Below are 21,698 nucleotides of genomic sequence, written 5' to 3' on the forward strand. Positions count from 1 at the left end.
AACTAAAATATCAGACTGCTTGGAAACGTCAGTTAGTGGTCTCTGTTAAGGCATGCAATGGCAGGCTTTGTGGTCTACCACTTCTTAATGCCTGTAAATAAATAATGTTGGTTTCTCTACCTACTCATTTATTGGATTACATTGGCCCTGCCCCTTCTTCTAAGGAACTTCAGCAAGCATTAAATATTGTGTGACTAAATTATCATTGCCTGTGATATTTACACTCATGTTTTTGTTTGCCTACCATCTTTAGCCAAATAAGTGCTGGAGCTTTTATACTGATTGAATAATTTTTAAAAAAAAAATGGAAGGTTTTTTTTTTCTATTTCAGAGAAGACTCCCACAAAAATGCTGGACATTCAGCCTCATATCTTCTACTTGCAAAACATGTGTTCTGCTTCTGAATCAGGGTATGAAAAATTTGGCAATCTGGGAACAGAACATTCTGAGGAATGGATAAAAATATATCTTCTTTCTCCCTGCTTTTAACTGTCCTTTTCAGTTATGTTATTGCCCGTTATAGTTCACATGCGATAGAACATATTCTGTATATTGATCAGTTGTATTTTGACATTTTAATTCAGGATTGTGGTTCAGTCATTTATCCTGAGGAATCCTGCGGTTTGCAGCCTCTCTCTGCTGAATACCTGTCAATCATTTCACAGCCACAGTTGAAGACATGTGAAATGGGGGATGTAAAAGGCATGTTTTTAAGACATTTTTTGCATATTCAAAAATATTCTCACCTTCTTACAAGAATGCTGATTCCTTGCTTCCTGGCACTTGAAAATTAAGAAAAGGCTCAAGCTTTTGTCAAAAAAAAATAATGGAGCCAAACTAATTTGTTAAATCATCTGCTTTAAATTATGAATAATTAATAATGATTAAAATAATGCTTTTGCCTTAGAAAAAGGAATTTTAGCTCAGTGGCAAAGCACAAGCTATGCATTTTGGAAATAATGGCATCTGCCTATTGCAGCACTGGTTTTTTTTAAAAAAGAGGTAACAAAACTGTAGATAACTTTCAATTAAAACTCAAAAATGCTGAATATCAGTTCATGGAGACAGAACTGATCTTGTCACTTGGCTAAGTGATGCATTGTGGTTAAAGTTCTGGACAAGGACTGGAGAAATTTAGATCGGAATGTATAGTTACATCTATACAGTTTCCTCGGGAATGTCATTGTATCCAATGATTTTTGAGTCCATTCTGGAAATCCTTGGAAATCTTTGGAGGTTAAAAGGGAAAGATGTAAATTTAAATAAGTAACATTTCTATGTCAAGGAAATATTTGTTTTGTTGCCTTAAGTCTCTTCCACTTGGGTTCATTTTTATTGCCTTTTAATATTGGGTCAAGAGAAACTAAAAGTATTTTGATTTCTAGGCATAAATGTCTGCCCAATTTATTTCTGGACAACAAATTCCAGGTAGAGATGTAAAAATGGTTATCATCTACTTTCCAGGACAGTGGGTTGTTCCTTGCCTTAGTTGTTCTGATAATAGAACCTGTGATTGGAGGCAGATAACATGGCAGCCAAGAAATTGTCAGTACCCTGTTCTAAATAAACCAAAACTCCAGAAGTGTGTAGAAAGAAAAAAGGTAAGTCACAAGGTTGGTAGAGGAAAATCTGTATTTAAAAAAAAAACGATTTATCTCTTCATTTAAGTTATATTGTTTTTAAAAAGCTGAATACTGCGTTATTAATATATTAATAATTCTTCCATTGTAATTTTTACTGTAGTCCAAACAATATCCTAAGTTTCTTTCAATTAATGGATATTATATTATATTATATTATTATATTATGTTATATTATATTTTAGTGTTAGATGTTAATTTGTTTTGCATGAATTCTGTTTTTTTCTGTTGGCGTGTAATGCATGGCTTTGCTTCTGATGACCAAACTTATGAAGTCTTCCTTCATGTTCTTGTGTAGGCCTCAGGTGGACCTCACTTTTCTTATCTTGAAGATTCTAAGGCTGCTTGGAAAAAACAGAGTCTCTTTAATAAGCATGGTTTGACTGTCTAACATCTGGCTGAGATGTGTGGCACAGGTACAGCTGTCTGCTAATACAAATATTCAGAAGTAAATCTTACATTTGCAAATATTGCAATGTATTATACAGTTAAAAATAAATACTTAAAAATAACCCCAATATACAGTAAGCTGCATGACTAATGAATATCTAAAGCATTCAACAATATATGTTGCATGAACTTCTTTAACACATGCGTTTTATTTTTTGGACTATATAGTAGCTCCAAGATTCCCAATTTAATTTAGCAATTAAAGTCTAAAACATATGTTGGGCATTGTGGTACTTAATTTGCCTTATATTAGTGTTTCTCTACTTCAGCAGTTTCTACGATGTATGGTCTTCAACTTTCTGAATTGCCCGTGTAGTATTCTGGAAGTTGAAGTCCGCACATTGTAATGTTGCTGAGATTGAGAAACACTGTTTTATATAATGGCACGTTGTAAAATGTTCTGGAATAGATGAACCATAAAGTAATTGGCACAATAGAGTAAAAAGAAAAGAAAGGTTGGGTCTGATCTTTCCTGCTGGTGTAGTCAAACAGAATTACTGTCAAGGTTGGCGGCAAATATCTATCATTCCTTTTCTCTTCCTGACTTATTTAGCGTGCAATTCTTCAATTCCAGCTGTGGCCATTCATTTTTTTCTCTAGCTTTGGAAAACCTAAATTCAGTTATACTATCTAAAACTTGAACAATCTGTCTAACCATATTCCTGCCATAATTTCACCTTGCAAAATAATTGTTCTAGAAAGATCTCCTCTATTTTAAAACAAGTTCTATTCTATTTTTTAAAGCCCTTATTTATGGCAGGTTTGCCTGCTGATTCTTATTTAGCCTTTTTAAAAAGAAAAGATACTTTAATTCTTTTATTAAACAAAATAAATTTATAAATAAGGCAATAAACACAAAAACAAACAGAAAGAAATGACAAAAACATCCCATGTAGGAAAAAAAAAGTCGGCTCAGTTTTTAAACATATCATTAAGTCTTGACCACACAGAATAATATTGTTTTGTCTTTCCATTACATTGAGAGCCAGCCCATAAATAGAAAGCAAACAAGTATGAACAATCTACATTAATAATACTGGGGATGTGCTGTCTTCCCAACTTTGAAAAAAATATTTTTTGCTCCTTGCCATGCTCAACAAATCTATACTTTTTCATACAGTGGTATATTTTAAATATAATTGAGGAGTTTACTCACATCTACAAAGCATAGTAAATGTAGAATAATGTAGGGCTGAAATTGAAGAAAATATTTTTGTGATATATTTATGAGCATCAAACCCAAAAAGGGAAATTGTGGAACAACTCATAAGCCACAAGCTAATTTCCCCTTACCCATGTCACAGTTGTGACTGAATAATGATGACAGGCTTTTAAAGTATTTCTGGAGTCTCTATAAATACAAGATGATTTTTTTTTGTTCAGTTAGTCGTATCTTATGATCATGAGAAACATCAAATATTTCAATCTTGAACTTGTTGATTTGTTAATATGAATATTTTAACCTTTAATTATGAGTTTTGCAATAATGAAAATCTGTCTTAGCAGTAGTTTTTATACGTTTATAAAAACATACTATAGATTTAGAATCACCTCCCCAAAAATTGCAATACTAATAAATTTGAGAGAAATGATATATATTAAAGGGATATATTACTTATTTATAATTTTATGCAACCCATTTTTTCTTTTCAATAACCTCAATTGTATAAACATAGATATATCTTCAATTTATAACCAGCAATTGCCCTAGAGAATAAGTGGAAATGATCTAAAATTATATTTTTGTTCCAACATTTGGCAGATGCACCTTGCTGCATTTAATTCAGAGAATAAAATATTGCTATCACTAAAAATGGAACTAAGAGCCTGTTATGATATTAAAATAAAAGCTTGTCCGCAAGATGAATTGTTGGGATGGGGAGGAATAATGAAACACAAGGTTGTGATACAAACTCTGCATTTTTTGTATTTCAATTGTGACATCCGACACAAATATATAAGAGGCAGAGCTTGTGTCACAAATATATGTTTGGTCATTTGGTTACATCTTCAGCTTCTGCAGATGTCAAAAGTCAGACATTTTACAATTGTGTCAACTTTTTAAAATTTCTGTTCTATAGAGAAATGGAAGCAATGCCATTCTTTAACTTCTTGGACATTTTCCCACAGAACTGCCCCATCTATTAATCTATCCAAGGAAATGCCTACCACTGGAGTAAATAATCTCTAAAAAATATAATAGAATAAATAGGTTCCTTTCTCAGTCTGGTACTTTTCAGATGTGTTGAACCACTACTTCCATTAACATTAGGGTGGAATTGTAGTCTGATAGATCCAGAGAATATCAGGTTGAAGTAGATTCTTTGTTCTGGAGCAGCAGATATCCTGACAAGATGGCAGAGAAAGTTGGAATATAATGTTGACAAGAACAGGTGATGTTCAAATCCTATGCTTCCCCATGAAACTTATGATGTGATCCTGGAAACACAGCTGCCCAAGAAATGTAGGTTCTATAAGGGCCAACAAATATGTTGAGAATTAGATTGGTAGGGCATCTCAGCTTTACATTTCACTAAGTGCCATGGCTTGTCATTGGCTTTATTCTAATCTCCCTTTTCATTTCATCAATCAAGTTATTTCTATCAGTGCTAACTTAGGACCACTGGGTGGGGTGGAGAAGTACACACAGATTGTCTGAGACAAGAAAAATGGGTTATAAACCCCTAAGCCTTCTGTAACAGAGCCTTGAGAAATCAATGTTGTGTTAGTAAGGTTAATTGGTCATATACTGTAGAAAGAATGTCGGAAATGTATGCTTGAAAAGGGTTTATTCATTTTATATATAATACAATATATTAAAATTTTCTTTGAACTTTTAGTGCAATAAAGAATATGAAGGCTATATTACATGATACCTTATACTGTACCATCTGGAAAATGAAACAAGTTTAAAAGGACATTTTAAAAAATGAAAGCCAAACAAAAAACTGGCTTGTAATAACACTTTTTATAGATTTTTCTTTTGTTAATTAATTTAACCATAAGTTTTCCTGCCATGTAGTTTCCTAAAGTACAAAACATCTCTGTTAAAATTAATACTAATAAATACATATCTGAAAAATTGCCTTTCATATTGAAAATACAGGTAGCCCTTGCTTAGCAACCATTTGGACCAATTGGGATCAGCCACACAGTTGCTAATGCTATAACCGCTAAGTGGAAAATCACATGACCACAATTGGCTTACAACCTCACTTCCCCTTCAGATGTGAAGTGCCACTGTCCTGAAGCAAAAAAAACATGACCACGACTTATGATTTTATTTCATTCTTATCTATTAATTCTGCTTGTTGCAAGACAGTTGTGAAGTACACAAATGGCAATCATGTGACTGCAAGATTCTGCAACAGTCGTAAATGTTCATCAATTGTGAAGTGCCTGAATGATGATTTCATGATCACAGGATGCCATGACAGACGTAACTTCAAGAATTAGTCTTGTAGCTATTTTTTTCACTGTCAGAATTTCAAATGGTTGCTAAATAAGGCAGTCATTAAGTGAGGACTACGCATACATTTATGCCTCTCCATCATACAAGTTGCTGTAATTTATTTATTGTTAGTCCACCAAGCATTCCTTAAACCAAAACTACAGGCTTAAGCTCCATTGAGTTCCACTGATCTATCAACTTTTGTTATTAAATGGTTTTTGGTTTTTCCTTTAAAGGTTCTTTTCATTGGTGATTCCACTAACAGAGGGATGATGTATTACCTGATAGAGAGAGTGAATGAGACACTTCAAGAATGGCAAAAGGCACATGGCATGAAGTTTTATCACAATGTGAACAATGGAAGCACTTTCATTAGTTATTCATATTATCCCCAATTCTGGATCAGTGTCAGTCAAAGACCTACATTTGAAGAAGCTCTAGAGCAGCTGCTATTCAGGTATGATAGAACAGTTGGCAAGATTAGTTTCCTTTTTCCTGGCATTCAGGTGTTTGAGTCGAGTGGTTCAGTTCCTGCCCTTGGGAGATATTTACAATGCATCAGATTCTCCACTGCTTTTTACCACTTCATCAGATTGAAAATTCTAGCAGTTACAATTTTGGAGAAACTATTACAATAGAAAGAGAATAACAGGTCTCCTCTGATCTCATATTTAACTGTACAGAGCAGGTACGGAGAACTTGCGGTCCTCCAGGTATTCATATATTAAGATACCTAATGAACCTAGACTATGCTCACTGGGAAGGGAAACTGAGAACTCTAGTGTAGCAACAGATTTCCCAACTCTGTTGTAAAGAACACTTTCCTTTCTGCTTTACATTTCAAAGCTGTTCATCAAACGTGTTTTCTATTCCTGGGAATGCTAGCATGCACTAAAAGAGAAAATGGTTCAGAGGTCGGAATGCAATGTCCTAAAATACCAGTGGAATGTTAAATATCTTTGAGCATCTTGGTTGGAGTGACTTCCTTGCATCAGGCATGTACTGCCTTTGTATAAATAATAATTTATACAATGAAAAATAAGAACAAGTAATAAGTGTTTAAATTTAAAATATGCAGAACTATAGTCTATAATGGAAAATGACATCAGTACGTGTGGTCTTGGCTGATGTGTATTGCAGTGTTGCTAAAATATAAACGCTACCATCTGTTCAAATGGTAGGGCAAAGTTAGTGGATTATTATTATTATTATTATTGTTATTGTTATTATTATTTCAGATCACAGCCATTAGAGAATACAGACCAGACCATACTAGTTATTGGTGGAGTCCAATGGCTTAATTTCAGTCACTTGCATATTATTCAAAAAGTACTAAAGCGGTAAGTGTTAATATTGTAAGGGTTTTTTTTTGGTTTGACATTATATTAATTAAAAATAAGCATTCTTAGTGGCTATTTCCAGTATGATTTCTGGTATGTTTAGTGTTTGGGCATTTTTCTAGCCAATCATCTGTAGGATCCTGAATTACAATCCCCTAGTAACCCAGCCAATATGACTAACAGTGACAGATGCTGGGTGTTATTTAACAATATCTAAAGAACGAATCTCCAACTTTTTGTGACCTGATGGGCACATTTGAGATTTTGATATATTCTTCCAAAATGACTGATGTACAGTAAGTAGGCTTGCTTATTCACAAAACAGATGCAAGCTGATACATATCCACTTGGAAACTACTGATTTCTAGAATGCTACTTGCCACACCCTTCCCTACTATTCTTGACTGTTGCATTTTATTTTATTTTTTTATTTTACACACAAGTTTATAGACAACTGTTAAAGACTTGTTTAGATTCCAGGTGTATTCTTGGAAATAAAGATGATATTGAACATTTGTGCCTTGCTTTGCAGCATTTCATTGTTTAAATTAAAAATCTAAAAAGTCAGGGCAAATGATTTTTATTTATTTATTTATTTATTTGATTTGCCAATTGTTTACAAGATAATAAGTATAAGTGTATACATAGTTGTGAATACATGAAATGGGTACATATAAGAAAAATAAAAGAAGAATAAGAGAAACAATAGGACAGGGACGGTAGGCACGTTGGTGCGCTTATGCACGCCCCCTACAGACCTCTTAGGAAAGGGTGAGGTCAATAGTAGACAGTCTAAGGTTAAAGTTTTGGGGTTTGGGAAGAAACTACAGAGTCGGGTAGAGTATTCCAGACATTGACCACTCTATTGCTGAAGTCGTATTTCCTGCAATCAAGTTTGGTGCGGTTAACTTTGAGTTTGTATCTATTGTGTGCTCTTGTGTTGTTATGGTTGAAGCTGAAGTATTCATTGACAGGTAGGACATTGCAATGTATGATTTTATATACCATGCTTAAATCAGACCGAAGACGGCGTAATTCAAGGTTTTCTAGTTCTAGAATTTCAAGTCTGGTGGCATAAGGTATTCTACAAAAAGTATCTGCGGGCATATTGGCATCTCCAGATACCTTACTTAAAGGTAGCCTGTGACTTGGGAACCACAGTTTCATCAGTCCCAGTGACCTATATTTAAAATATGAAATGTAAAATCCAGCTCCACAAAAATGTCTTCTTAAAGAGTAGGGAAAAAGGCAAGTCAAGGAAGGCATCTATTCTTGTATCTGGATCCAAAAACCTCCTAACATAAATTTCACTTATTGGACCAGATAATTGGAGAAAACTGAATGTCCATCAAAATGTGCGTAAGTTTTTTTTTAATAGCATACACAAATGCAACTGTGCATCCAAATATACAGCTTGTTGAAAAAAACACAGTCTTGATGGACCATATATCCACTTGGGCACACATTGGGCTTTCGCAGTTCTTAATCTAGAAATAGGTATGTGGAAACCAGCAAATAGATCTCCTTCTTCAGACTGGGAGCTTCTAACAGGCTGGAGCTAAGAATATTGGAATGTGCTGAAATGAGTAGATTGACATTTGAAATTAGAGAACAAGATGATAAACAATTTTATAAAATTTGGGATCAATTTTATAAAATTTGGGATCTATTCTATCAATGGTTAGAGAATAAAATATAGTAATGAAATATGTAGATCCTTAGAAAATAATAAATATATAAAGATGTATTCTTTTCTTATTATATCTACAAAATGATTTTAGGATAGATTTGGGATGATAATATGAACCGTCATAAAACAAATTAAGTAAAATATGATTATTTCGTAAAACATGAATGAATAAAAGTATAGTCAAATGATTGATTAATAATGATATTAATGTATTTAATATTTGATTGAAAATATGAGAGTATATACAACGTAATTGTAATTGAAGACTACGAAATGGAAGCACAAAACCATTTGTAAACCAACCGGCACACTGTATGTATATATATGGAAGATGGCTTGATGTTTTTATGTTTTGTTCGTTTATGTTTTGTTTTAAAAACCAATAAAAATTTAAAATAAAATAAAAAAATAACATGCTGGAGCTGTTTTTGTGAACAGCTGTGGCAGAACTGCTTAAAGCCTGTGTTTGAATAGTAGGCCTCATATGAGGAAAATTGGAACTGTATACACCTGAGAGCCGAACTCGCTCTCTATTCTTTAATATTAGATGGAGCAAAATCGGTAGAAATTCCATTTGGAAATTGCATTTCCAATTGCAGTTCCCTAGCTAAATTACATGTGTGACAATTTCTGCTGCCATTGCTACAAAGCAGTTCATACCGGTAACATAGTGCTTGTCTGGGCTTACACATCAAATCTTTGGCATGTGGAGTTATCCATTTTTTTTTAGTTAGGCAGAATGAAGTCCATTTTGTCTGATTCTGAGGACATAGAAAATATAAAATAGGTTCCATTACAATTTGAGGGCCAATTTATTCGTCCATTTCTTTCTTTCGTCCTGATCATTCACACCTTGTTTTTCTGAAGATTACCTCTTTCATTCCTCCCCAATTGCTTGCAAGTTTAATCTTGAGTCTGATAAAATATAAAAGAAATTGACATCAAAATTCCATCCTTCAAAATAGCTTCTTATGAATATGATCTAATAAAAAATAAATTGATAACTGTAGAGACATTGGTATTAAATTATACCCACAAGGACGATGTCTCCATAGTTATCAGGCTAAAACATTTTTGTTAGATTATATTAGTAATACATGAGAAGACCACTATTAGTTTCTATTTTTACGTAATGTTCACATTACTAATGAAAAGATTAAGTTGAAAGTAAAAAATTTAAATAAAATGTCATTTTATTGAGTCTGAATATTATATCGGTGACATTTTTAAAAAAATACTGCACCTATGCAAATCCCCAGAATAAAATATATCTATTTTTTTCACTTGCTCTCTAGAATGAATCTCTCAAATATAATGGTAGTGATAAAATCCCTAGGAATGGGCTTTCATCTGCCAGTAGATGGAGTACACACTTTGTCGTCAGTAAGTTACAATTTGTTCATAGCCTATTAAAATTAATTGTTCTTTAAACCATAATTTTCTTTTGTTCAGCATCGTGATCCTAAGAATTGCACTGATTCTATAATATACGCAGATGCCAATAACAATAATCCCAAGGGATTCTTTATCGCTGTAGTATAGAATAACAGAATCTTGAAAGCCTGTCAGAGTTGCTGTCTATTCTATCTTATACTAAGCAAAATCAAGGCAGAATTATTCTGAATGTGTTATGTTTTCTACTTTCTCGGGACTCAGGTAAACTTTTTTTGTCCCTTAGCAATTCAATGCACCTTTTCCCCTTCCCAGAGTTTGATCGTAGAAAAGGTTTCTGTCAGCCTCCCAGATAGACCAACAGGAAACATAAGATGAACTAATTCTAATTTACTGTGCAGCTACATTAATAGAATCATGCAAGTCTGAAGAACAAGTGACACTTGGTCCAACTGTGGAAAAACATAAGTAGCCAAAAGAATCATACTTTATGTTTATTCACAATATCTTTCTTCCCTCAGTGGCCATGCCATCTGGCAACAAACATGTATATTATGATTAAAAAAAATATGGTCTGAATTCCTTCCTTCCTCATGTCCATTCCATGAAGGATAAGCTCTCCTGCCTCTCTTTTTACCATCTAATCCAGGGCTGTCAAACTCGCGGCCCCTGGGCGGATGTGTCACGCACTAGCCACTATCACGCCCAGTTTAGCAAAGGGGGGAAAGTCACGCTATGTCATGTGACGCTACCATGACGATGCAAGTTTGACACCCCTGATATAATCCTTTCCAAAAAAATCTGCCCATTACTCAGTTATTAGCTCCTCCGCCTTTTATCTGATTGTTCCCTTTGCAACATCTCTTCTCCCTGTCTGGAAAGGTCATTCTTACATTACATTATACTTCCTCACTGAAAAACAACTTTGGGTCTAAGCTTCCCTCATTTGATTAAAATGGGGAACCTCAAGCCATATTTATAGATGAAAAGCAAACTATGAATTGCACAGGTATATTAGGTACATGAGAGCTGGGAATACCAGACAAAACATAGATTATTGCATTTTATAGCAGTTGCAGTTTCCATGTGGTCTTCAAAGCAGTCTCATGTAAAGGGCATTGTAGAATCTAGTTGAGTAGTATTAAGGACATAAGTCATTACTAAATGATCCTCTTCCTCCAGAAAGAATTACAAGGTTCTTCTGGCCAAGAAGACTCTCAAGTTATGGCCATAGCCATCCTTCAGGAAAATACTGCCTTCCCAAGAAACAATAGAAAGCCATTATGATCAAACAACAATTCCATCTTATTAAAGTTCAACTTTAGTCTATTTTGTCCCATCTAGACCCCAATATCAAAAACTGAAACATTTGACAGCATTGGAAAACAAGTGACACTTGGTCCAACTGTGGAAAAACATAACTAGCCAAAAGAATCATACTTTATGTTTATTCACAATATCTTTCTTCCCTCAGTGGCCATGCCATCTGGCAACAAACATGTATATTATGATTAAAAAGAATATGATCTGAATTCCTTCCTCATGTCCATTCCATGAAGGATAAGCAAACTTCGGACATGTGCCTTTGCTTTTTTAATGCAAGTTATGCCAACTGAAGAAATGAAATATATTTCTAATCGAAGAATTCTGAACATTGTAATTTGTTCTGCATACCAAAAATGAGCTGTGTTTTTTCAATACAAAACTTTCTCAATATAATTTGAAAGAAATATCAATTTGTTGTCCTATAATTTAGTATATCATTCTGATTTACTGTTTGTCACCCATCCATTATTTGATTCTCATTTGCCTATATTATCTTATAAAGATTTTTTTCATTAAAAAAAATTCATAGTAGCTAGGAAACTTTGAATAAGATAAAAATAATCTAATGTAAAATTGAATTTCAGCCCTATAATGAGTTTGAAGGAATAGATCACTAATTATATACAGCATTACCAAATGAGACCACTAATAGTTTTGTGTCATCTCATTTATCAATACCTGTAAGATTAGGGGTACTTAAAACACATTTTATTTTTGAAATAATTTCTCCTTCCCTCTCTTTTTAAATTTCACTTCCTCTCTTTCTCTGTCTGTTGTATTATTGTTTATTCTAAGAAGATCAATGTGGGAGTTGTTTTATCACAGGCACTCTTGTTTATACTTAACAAAAAAAAAGTAGTTGTTCTTCTCAAATTTCCATTCAAATCATTCATTTACTTACCATTCTTCTATTCAAATAGAAACTAAAAATAAACAAAAAAATGTTGATGTCAGGTATCTTGATTTGAACTGCAGGCAGAAATACAGAATTTGTGGAAAGAAAATCTTGCTATTCTAAACACTGCAAAACACTATGGCTATGAGGTGGTTGATACTTTCATTATTACAATGGGACGGTACAAGGAATTTTTGCAAGGGAAATGTGGATGTCATTTTCATGAGGTAAGAATTTGGGGTTAATGCTTCAGCCTGGGTATTTATATGCTTTAAAATTTGTCCTACATTAATGAAAACATTTGAAATATAGCTATTTTTTTGGCAATCCACTGTAAGCATTTTATGGATAAATATAATTGCACATGGTGAAGATGTTCTTATTAAACATGCACAGTGATGTAGAACAGGGGTCTCCAACCTTGGCCACTGGAAGCCTGGCGGACTTCAACTCCCAGAATTCTGGGAGTTGAAGTCCGCCAGGCTTCAAGTGGCCATGGTTGGAGACCCCTGATGTAGAATGAACTGAGAAGGAAGAAAAAGAGCTTATTCTGTATTGATGTGAAGAGAGCACTGAAAGTCTAGCTAATCCAGATGTCCTCTGCTGGAGGGGGAGGAGGGGGAGCAGATGAGGAGAAGGGGAAACAGCTAGTAATCTTTTGTTCCTTCAGAGTTGGAAGGGACCTTGGAAGTCTTCTAAACCAATCCATATTCATGGAGGATTCCAGACAAATGGCTGTCTAATCTCTTCTTTAAAAACCTCCAATGATAGGGAACCCACAACTTCTGAAGGCAAGATGTTCCACTGGTTGATTGTTCTCACTGTTAGGAAGTTTTTCCGTAATTTTAGGCTGCTTCTCTTCTTGATTAGTTTCCATTCATTGCTTCTTGTTTTGCTGATGCTTTGAAAAATAGGTTCCCCCTCCCACTTCTTTGTGGCAGGAGGGTTGACTCCCCCCCTCAAATATTGGAACATGCTTTCAAATTAAGTCCAACCTTTATTATAGTCAAAGATCAACATAGGGAGGGAGGGGCCCAAGGAATTAAAAAGAAGAGACAAGTGTAACAGAATAAAATTATATATTCAAATAAATAAATGCAGGTCTTGGCGTGTTCGGGTCTTTTCCCGTGTAAGATTGAGAGCATCTTGGCAACGTTTCGATGAGGTCCCACTCACCATCTTCAGGCTGGTGCTTTCGGCTTCGTGCTTGTGCGAGCAAAGCGTGATCGGAGCTGCCGTCTCTATATATATATATATATACTGATGGGGAGGTTGGCTGTGTTGTCATTTCTTGATAGGTTGATGGAAACTCCAATCACAACATGCCAAGACCTGCATACCTGTACCCGTGAAAATCTACGAAAACAAACAAACAAACAAATAAATAATAAAACAAAAATCTAAAAATAATATTAAAAGTGTCTAAGAAGAAATATAGGAGCAGTAAACGGACTTAGGAAGACATGGCAAATTAAATCTTTCATAATATAGAACACTATAACAGGGGTGTCAAAACGGCAGCCCTTGGGCTGGATACATCACACGCAGGCCACACCTACCCCTGCTCCGTGAAAGGGGAAAACATCGCAATATGTCAAGTGGCAGCAACGTGACATTGCAAGTTTGACACCCTGCTCTACAATGATGTTAGGTATTCATTAAAACTGGCTTGTTGCACAAAAGATGTGCTGCAACTTTAGCTTTTCAGTTTGATCTTTTTCTCTTCAAGTTAGCAACAGTGGCCAAACAGTGTCCCATAGGTTCTTTAGGTGTTGGAGAAAGTAGGCTCAAACCAGGGTGAACTGATATCAGATAGACCCCTCACCTTGGGAGGTAAGCGTGTAGCAATTTTCTAGGCCTTTGTATATGCGCTAACGTTCCCCTATCTTTTTTTTTTTTGAACAAATTTTATTAATTTTTAAAGACATACAAAACATAAATACACAAAAACACAAAACATAAAAAATCTCTTTTCTGAAAGTTGCTTGGTCCCGGGTTAAAACTCTTGGTACAGACACAAACTCAAATTCATATTCATTTTACATACCATTTCATATCTTATTAACATTCCCCTATCTGAGGACTTTTGCCCTGTTTTTAACTTTTCTTTAGAGTCAGAGACTATAAACAATAACATGCAGAGATAGTTTAGTAGTGTATCTTATCAGTGATAAGTGACTGGTTGTACTTCCATTGACACTGCCAGAGATATTTTTTTCAGAAAAAGGTGTTCCTTTCAGGCAACACCTGGGCATGGTTTGATGATATATTTGTCAATAACTTGGGAGAGACTTTGGACTGTATGCAGCTTCCCCCTCCTCCAGCGAGGTAGATTAGGAAATTCATCCCATCCTCCTAATTGTTACAAGTAGGAATAGAAATAAAAGGCCAGAATGATTTGGAATATAATGCTGCAAGTGCTAGAGCTGCCTAAATAAACATAATGACATACAAATGTTTTAGGTGTCGATGTTTATATGCATAAAGGGGAAAAAAACTCCTTGTGTCTCACATGATACCACCGTACCATATATTTTCAATCCATACACAAAGGTTCTAAACGCTAAGAAAATGTGTGATTTCTCAAGAACGTTATTTAAATATCTTTAAATAAATCATCTACACTCTTTCAGAAAAACTATATTTGGCCGTATCCATTGCCATTCTATCCATTGTCAAAAGTAAAGAAGCCACAAAGTTTATCCATAGAGTTAGTTCTCAAAAAGCATGTATTTTTCCAAGCATGGTGATACTTGAGCAACTTGAGTATTCCACCATACAACCATGGCAGGAAATATTATTATTTGGGCTAATATTGATTTATATGCTTGAGTACCATAATCATAAATTGCCTATCCATCACATTTATAAGTCCTGATGGTCATAATGCAATTAACCCAATTTTGCTATCTTTTTTATGGTGGTCATTAAATGAACCATTGGTTTATTATGAAGCTGTTTTTGTCAAGAATCACAAGTAAATGGCAATTTTCAACAAAACTGTCATAAACTGCAGTCATGTGACCATAAATGCAGCCCAGTTGCCAAATGCATGAAGTCGCATCACATGACTGAGTGGGTGGGGGGACACACAACCATTATAACCTCAAATCTGGATCATAAATACCCCCCCCAGGCCAGGTAGGTCTATCAGAAACTTCAAACAGTGATTGGATTACCTGTATTTACATTGTTGGGTAGACAGAACCAAGTTGCAAAGAAGAAAAAGATAAGAACTAACTTTACCACTTTTGAATATTGCATTGTAAGCTATTTAAGTGATTGCAGAATAAAACAACAGTAGTTGTCAGTGACTATATCGTTACTCATATACGGCTTGAACTGAGAATTTGTTGCATGAACTCGAAACGTTGGTATAAATGCCTTGCAAACCATTCCTTCCGTCTCTTTCAGGTGGTGAAATCAAAGGCATCTGAAAAAGGCTTTCCTATAGCAACGACATTCTCAAGACGCTATATTCTGGGCAAATATTTCAACAACCAAAGCAATCTCGCAAAACTGCAAGCAGTTTATGCAACCAATTCTCAATCTCCTTATCATGTGAGAGGCCCAATCAATCAAGTTTATTCTGAAATCCTCCTCAGCAGGATCTGTGGGAACAACAGAAAGGATGTCAGCGTGTAATTTTGAATGGTAGGCATGTAGAGCTCAAAGACTCCCCACTTTCCCATGGAGTAGCCCACGGATCCTCTCCAATTTTTGTACACATATCTGTGAAAGGCGGAACAGGCTAGCATAATTCAAGGCATGTGGGCATTTCATCAAAGCCTTAAGAAAATCAAGATGGATCTTCTTAGATTTGTGGTTTCAGAGGGAGAAACAGAAGCGCAAGAGGCGAAAGCAAGAAGAAAGAGTTACTTGAAAGAGCGCCCAACATTAAATCAGATGTAAGCTAAGTTTATGCAATATTGTATGATAGGATGTACTGCAATGCATTATCTCATTCCATGTGTAAAGTTTTTATCGTTATAAATGAAAAAAAATCAATAGAGGAAAATGTACTTTAAGCATTTGCATCGAGAAAATGATAGCATCAGTTCTAAGACTGCCACCCCCCAAAAAATCTCACAAGATATTTTTCCCCAAATTATGTGCCATCAAGTCAGTTTCGACTCCTAGTGACTACAGATAAATCGTTTTCCATGACAAACTGTCCATAACTTGGTCTTTTACTTCTTCCAACAGTCTATACATCACCACGGTAACTGAACACATCCACCTTGTTGCTAGTTATCCTCTTCTTCTCTTTCCTTCCATCCTTCCCAGCATTATAACCTTCTCTAGATCGCTTGAAATAATGTGTCCAAAGCAGGATAATTTGAGCTGGATCTAGTGAGTATTTTGGGTTGATCTTGTTCAAATTAATCTGACTTACATCCAAGATGCTAGGTAACTTCCACTTGTTGCTCTATTGTACCGATTAAGGTTACACAAGTACCATGTGGCTGTATGAAGAAGTTCTGTTCCTTCTTCTTTGTTCTTTGTTGGTTAGATCAGTGACCCCCAACCTTTTTTGTACCACGGCCCGGTACCGGCATCACAAAATGATCCACGGACCGGTACCGGCATCAGCACGCACGACCAAGGCAAGGCGAGCCGAGCAACCGGCCAGCCAACCGTCTCCCGCTTCTCCCCGCCACCTTCAACTCCTCCTTTGTACCTTTGTTGATGGGCTTTTTGGGCTCTTTCTTAATCTCTTCCTGAGTAACGTGAGACTCCACCGCCATCGGGACGGCTCTTCGTTCGAAGCTGCCCCCCCCTTCGACGAAACTAAGGCGCGAGGATTCCTTCAGCACCCAAACGCCGCTTTCCAACCGACGACCGACAAGCTCACCCGGAAGCACTTTCTCAAGCACCGTCGAAACAAGACGACGGCGCCCACTTCTTTGCGGCCCGGTAAAAAATGATCCATGGACCGATACCAGTCCGGGGCCCGGTGGTTGGGGACCACTGGGTTAGATGATGCAGGTTTCACAATGTTTGTCTGCCAACAGAAGCAAAACTTTAAATAAAATTGCCCATATAAATACCTTTATTTTATAACGGGTGTATCAAACTTGATTTCATTGAGGGTCACATCAGGGTTGTGTTTGACCTCGTGTGTGTGTGTGTGTGGCCAGCTTGACGCCACTCATGTCGGGACTGCCTATGGAGGTCTGAGCACTCTGCCAATGAAAACGGGCTCCCGAGCTCCATTTTTGGCTGAGATAGCCTCCTGCAACCCTCTGCCAGCAAAAACGGAGTTCGGGAGAGCTGCACGTGGCCTTCCCAAACTCCATTTTCACTGGCAGAGGCACCGTGGGCCAATCCTTTGCTGTTTCCAGGATGGCCCTGTGGCCCAGATCTAAGCACCCCCTAGGCCGCATCTGGCCTCCGGGCCTTGAGTTTGACAACCCCTGTTTAATAACATTACTTTTCCTTCTTTCTCTTCCAACAGTGGAATTGAGAACTCCTAAAATAAAATTATTGTCCTGTTTAGCAAAACCATTGAAGAATGGGGAAAGAAACTTCAACTTGTAATTTGGATCAAGGTAACATAAGGCAAGACCCAGTTTGATTAAGGTATCATAAATCAAGGCAAATATATGCATCCTCGGGCACTGGTGCAGGATCCAATCTGGGTAAGTCACCGGGAGCAAAGGTTGTCTCTTGAGCTTTCGGACACGTGCTGGACACGTGCCATCTTCAGAGTACTTCTCTCTACAGGAATGTGTCCTGGGCTATTCTATGCCTAGTATTTATGTGCCGCCTGATTGGGTGTGGCTTCTTATTGGTTGATTGGAGTATTGATGGCCAGCTATTAAGTTGTTGGCTGTTGTTACCTTGTACTGCCAAACCCTCAGCTCCAAAGTAACTGACAAGCTGGTGGTAAATCAGACTCCGGTTTGATTTCCCAGACTTCAATCATTTCCCTCTATATCTTTGTACCTGCTCAATCAAGGCATCAGGCCAGAAAAGGTATCAGGCTAGAAACCCAGGAGATCATAAATTCTAATTCCACCTTAGGCCCAAAGCCAGCTGGGTGAGCTTGGGTCAGCCATTTTCTCTCGACGCTAGGAAGTAGACAACGGCAAAGAACTTCTGAAAAATCTTGCCAAGAAAACTGCATGGATTGTTCACTCTAGACAGTCTCCAAGAATCAGACATAACTGAACAGAAGAAGGAAAAAGTATGAAAGAGACTGGTTTCCTAACCATCATGTAATGAAATTGTTGTTGCATGATTTGAATCAGTAGCAATATTTTCAACTTACATTTTTTAGCAATATGATGTATACATTTTGCTCTGCCAGAAATCACGCCCAAAGGTTAAGGGAGGTTACAGAAACCTAGATACTATTTGCTCAGCTCAGTGGGATTCTATGTGCCTGGCTACCCAGTTTACCTTGTTCGGTGGTATTGCCAACAGAATCATAGCAACAGCAACAACAAAACTATTTCATTTTCTCCCAGGGACCTTGCAAGCGTTATATGCAAGGTATGGTAAAAAAAAAAAAAAAAAAAAGATAAAAATGGTAGCCATGGCAATAGGATAAATATTTTTTTAAAATGGAAAGAGCTTTCATCTCACCATCATTTATTTATTGATTAAATTTATATTGCCATCTATTTGCTCGTGGTGACTCAAGGCAGCTTATAGAGTATAAAAACCACATTTCGAACCATAAAACTAATTAAAAAATCAAATAAATTAATATAATAATACAATCATAATAAAATCATCCCTCACCCCGGCGACAGTAGATCACCTGGAGCTATTTAATGGGCTCCATCCGGCTCTGGGTTCCCCAGGCCCGCTGGCAGAACCAGGTCTTCAGCACCTTCTGGAAGAGTGCTAGAGTGGGGGTTGTTCTAATCTCTGGGGGGAGTGATGTTCCAGAAAGAGGGAGCCACCATGGAGAAGGCTCTTCTTCTGGGTCCCACCTCGGGGATAGGACCTGTAACATTCCCTGCCTTCCCGGCTCTGATGGGTCATGTAGATGTGACCAGCAAGAGACGGTCCCTCAAATAACCTGGCCCCAAGCCATGAAGGGCTTTAAAGGTGACAACTAGCACCTTGAATTGCACCTGGAAGCAAATCAGCAGTCAATATAGCTCCTGCAAGACAGGTGATACATGTGTATATGGGGATCTGTACAAAACCATACAGGCTGCTGCATTTTGCACTGACTGGAGATTCCGGATGCTCTTCAAGGGCAGCCTGATGTAGAACACATTGCAAGAGTCAAGATGGAAAGTGACTAGGGCATGAGTGACTTTGAGTAGGGATTGTTGATCTAGGAAAGGACGTAACTGGTGCACAACCCACAGTTGTGCAAAGGCCCTCCTGGCCATGACTGGCACCTGCTCTTCGAGCAGTAGTCGTGAGTCCAGGAGAACCCCCAGATTGTGCACAGGGTCTGTTTGGGGTAGTGCCCCCCCCATTCCAAGACCAAAGCAATTTTCCCTGAGCCAATGAACCCCAAACCCACTGGTCTTGGCAGGGTTTAGTTTCAACCCGTTGCTCCCCATCCAGCCCCTAACAGCCTCCAGGCACTGTGAGAAGGAGACACAGCATCACTTAACTCACCACGGGCCGAGACATACGGCTGAGTATCATCAGCATATTGGCGACACCTCAGCCCATGGTGATGAATGATCTCACCCATGGCTTTATATAAATGTTGGACAGGAGCGGAGAGAGTACGAAGCCCTGTGGGACCCTGCAAAGCAGTGGGCGGGGGCCGTCCTATCAACACTGACTGAGAAGGATGCAGAGGAAGGAAGTGAATCAGGATAGCACAAGGCCTCCCACTCTCATGCCCTGACGCCTTTCCAGGAGAATACCATGGTTGATGGTATCGAAAGCTGCCGAGAAGTGAAGTAGAGCGAGGATGGATGCACTCCCCCTATTCCACTCCCTCGGAGATCATCCAAAAGTGCAACCAATGCCATTTCTGTCCCAAATCTAGGCCTGTGCCAAATCATGGATGCTTTCTTGACTTTTCTGTTATATCCTGCAAACACCACTGGTCCCCCCATTTGGACACATATTTTGCCTTTGCTCATTTCACTGATACCAGAATGCAGTGTCCTCAAAATTTCTGAATATAAATATTTTTAGTAACCTTACAGAAATGATTATGCATGTTTCTCAAATGAAAAATTACATACCTAGTCTAAACTTGAAGTAACTTATATTAGTGCCCAAGGTAAACCTGAAATAAAGGTAAACTTGACTTACTGAAGAGTCTTAAGATAATTATATTTACTTATAACTTGAATATTCCTATGGATACAAATTCTGATTTAAAAAACAAACACATTGTGTGGTTTCAGAGAGCTTGGTTACCTTTCAACAGAAACAAATATTTAAAGAGTATTGCCTGTATAAATATTTTTATATTGAAAGTAATGTTAAAGTTGGACACATACAGAAAGTCTTTTTTTTTTTTTTTAAAGTAGAAGGAATTCTGGTTGTGTGATAAATTTCATGCTGGCAAAGGTGCAATGTGAATTCTGTAGGTTCACCATCATATGGTTATCCTATGCTGTACTTGACTATGCTTCATGTTTCTCAGGTGTCTCTATTTTCAAAGTATCATTTCAGTGCTTTATTTTTATAGGTATATTTTATGTAAACTTATCACTGTAACATGCAAATCAACCTAATATGAATACGAACCATAGATGTTTATCAGTGATATCTAAATTGTAATTAGGCAATAGTAAATATGTATAAAATAAATGTTGATACACTGTATGATCTATTTCCTTAGTATGAATATCTTTTTAATTGGCACGTGACAACAGATCAGTGAAAATATCACACAGATAGTCCTTGATTTACAACTGCAATTGAGTCCATAATTTCTGTTGGTAAGCAAGGCATTTGTTAAGTGAGTTTTGCCCCTTTTGATGACTTTTCTTGCCACATTTGTTACGTGAATCACTGCAGTTGTTAAGTAAGTAACATGGTTGTTAAGTGAATCTGGCTTCCTCATTGACTTTGCTTGTCAGAAAGTCACAAAAGGTGATTACATGACCTCAGGACACTGCAACTATCATAAATATGAGTCAGTTAACAAGCACGCGAATTTTGATGATATGACATGGCGGATGCCACAAGGGTCATCAATGTGAAAAGTCACTTTTTTCATTGTTGTTGTAACTTCAAACACTTATCAAATGAACTGTTGTAAGTTGAGGACTACCTGTTTTCTCTTGTATATTGACTTGTCTGTTTTCTTAGCATCTTGATGAAGAGACATATCCTAAACATCCTGTGAAACAATATGACTAAGCTGATTTCATTGGATCTTTTGGGGGGATAATGCACAGCAATGTCTTGATATTTTATATTCAGGATATTTTCAAATGGCAACAGAATCTCCACTCAGACTTATTCAGTGATTATGAATGTTAGACATCTGTAAAGGGCAACTCAAGATTTTTGACTAATAATAGTCATCTTCAGCCATGTTGTATTGTCCTTCACAGATTTTTGTCCATTG

General features: G+C 36.8%; 1 protein-coding gene across 2 annotated transcripts in view; it reads left to right on the forward strand.

Moving 5' to 3' along the window:
* Positions 1-20,635, forward strand: part of CPED1 (cadherin like and PC-esterase domain containing 1) — a 112,489-nt gene extending 91,854 nt beyond the window's left edge. Inside the window, exons 18-25 of one of the 2 annotated variants that reach the window (XR_015750268.1) lie at positions 585-702; positions 1,465-1,601; positions 5,778-5,998; positions 6,780-6,881; positions 9,867-9,954; positions 12,265-12,411; positions 15,599-16,092; positions 16,698-20,635. Coding sequence is in view for 1 of the 2 variants with exons in the window: in XM_026669072.2 (XP_026524857.1) it covers positions 585-702; positions 1,465-1,601; positions 5,778-5,998; positions 6,780-6,881; positions 9,867-9,954; positions 12,265-12,411; positions 15,599-15,829 (1,044 nt within the window). In the remaining variant the exon portion in view is untranslated. Of the gene's footprint in view, positions 1-584; positions 703-1,464; positions 1,602-5,777; positions 5,999-6,779; positions 6,882-9,866; positions 9,955-12,264; positions 12,412-15,598 lie in introns of both variants that reach the window. The other variant, XM_026669072.2, reaches the window with a different exon arrangement.
* Positions 20,636-21,698: the final 1,063 nt, after the last annotated feature.

The sequence above is a fragment of the Notechis scutatus genome, chromosome 6 (genome assembly GCF_049901735.1).
Source record: "Notechis scutatus isolate UNSWTSFEM ecotype Mainland chromosome 6, rNotScu1.2, whole genome shotgun sequence".
NCBI classification, from domain to species: Eukaryota; Metazoa; Chordata; class Lepidosauria; order Squamata; family Elapidae; genus Notechis; species Notechis scutatus.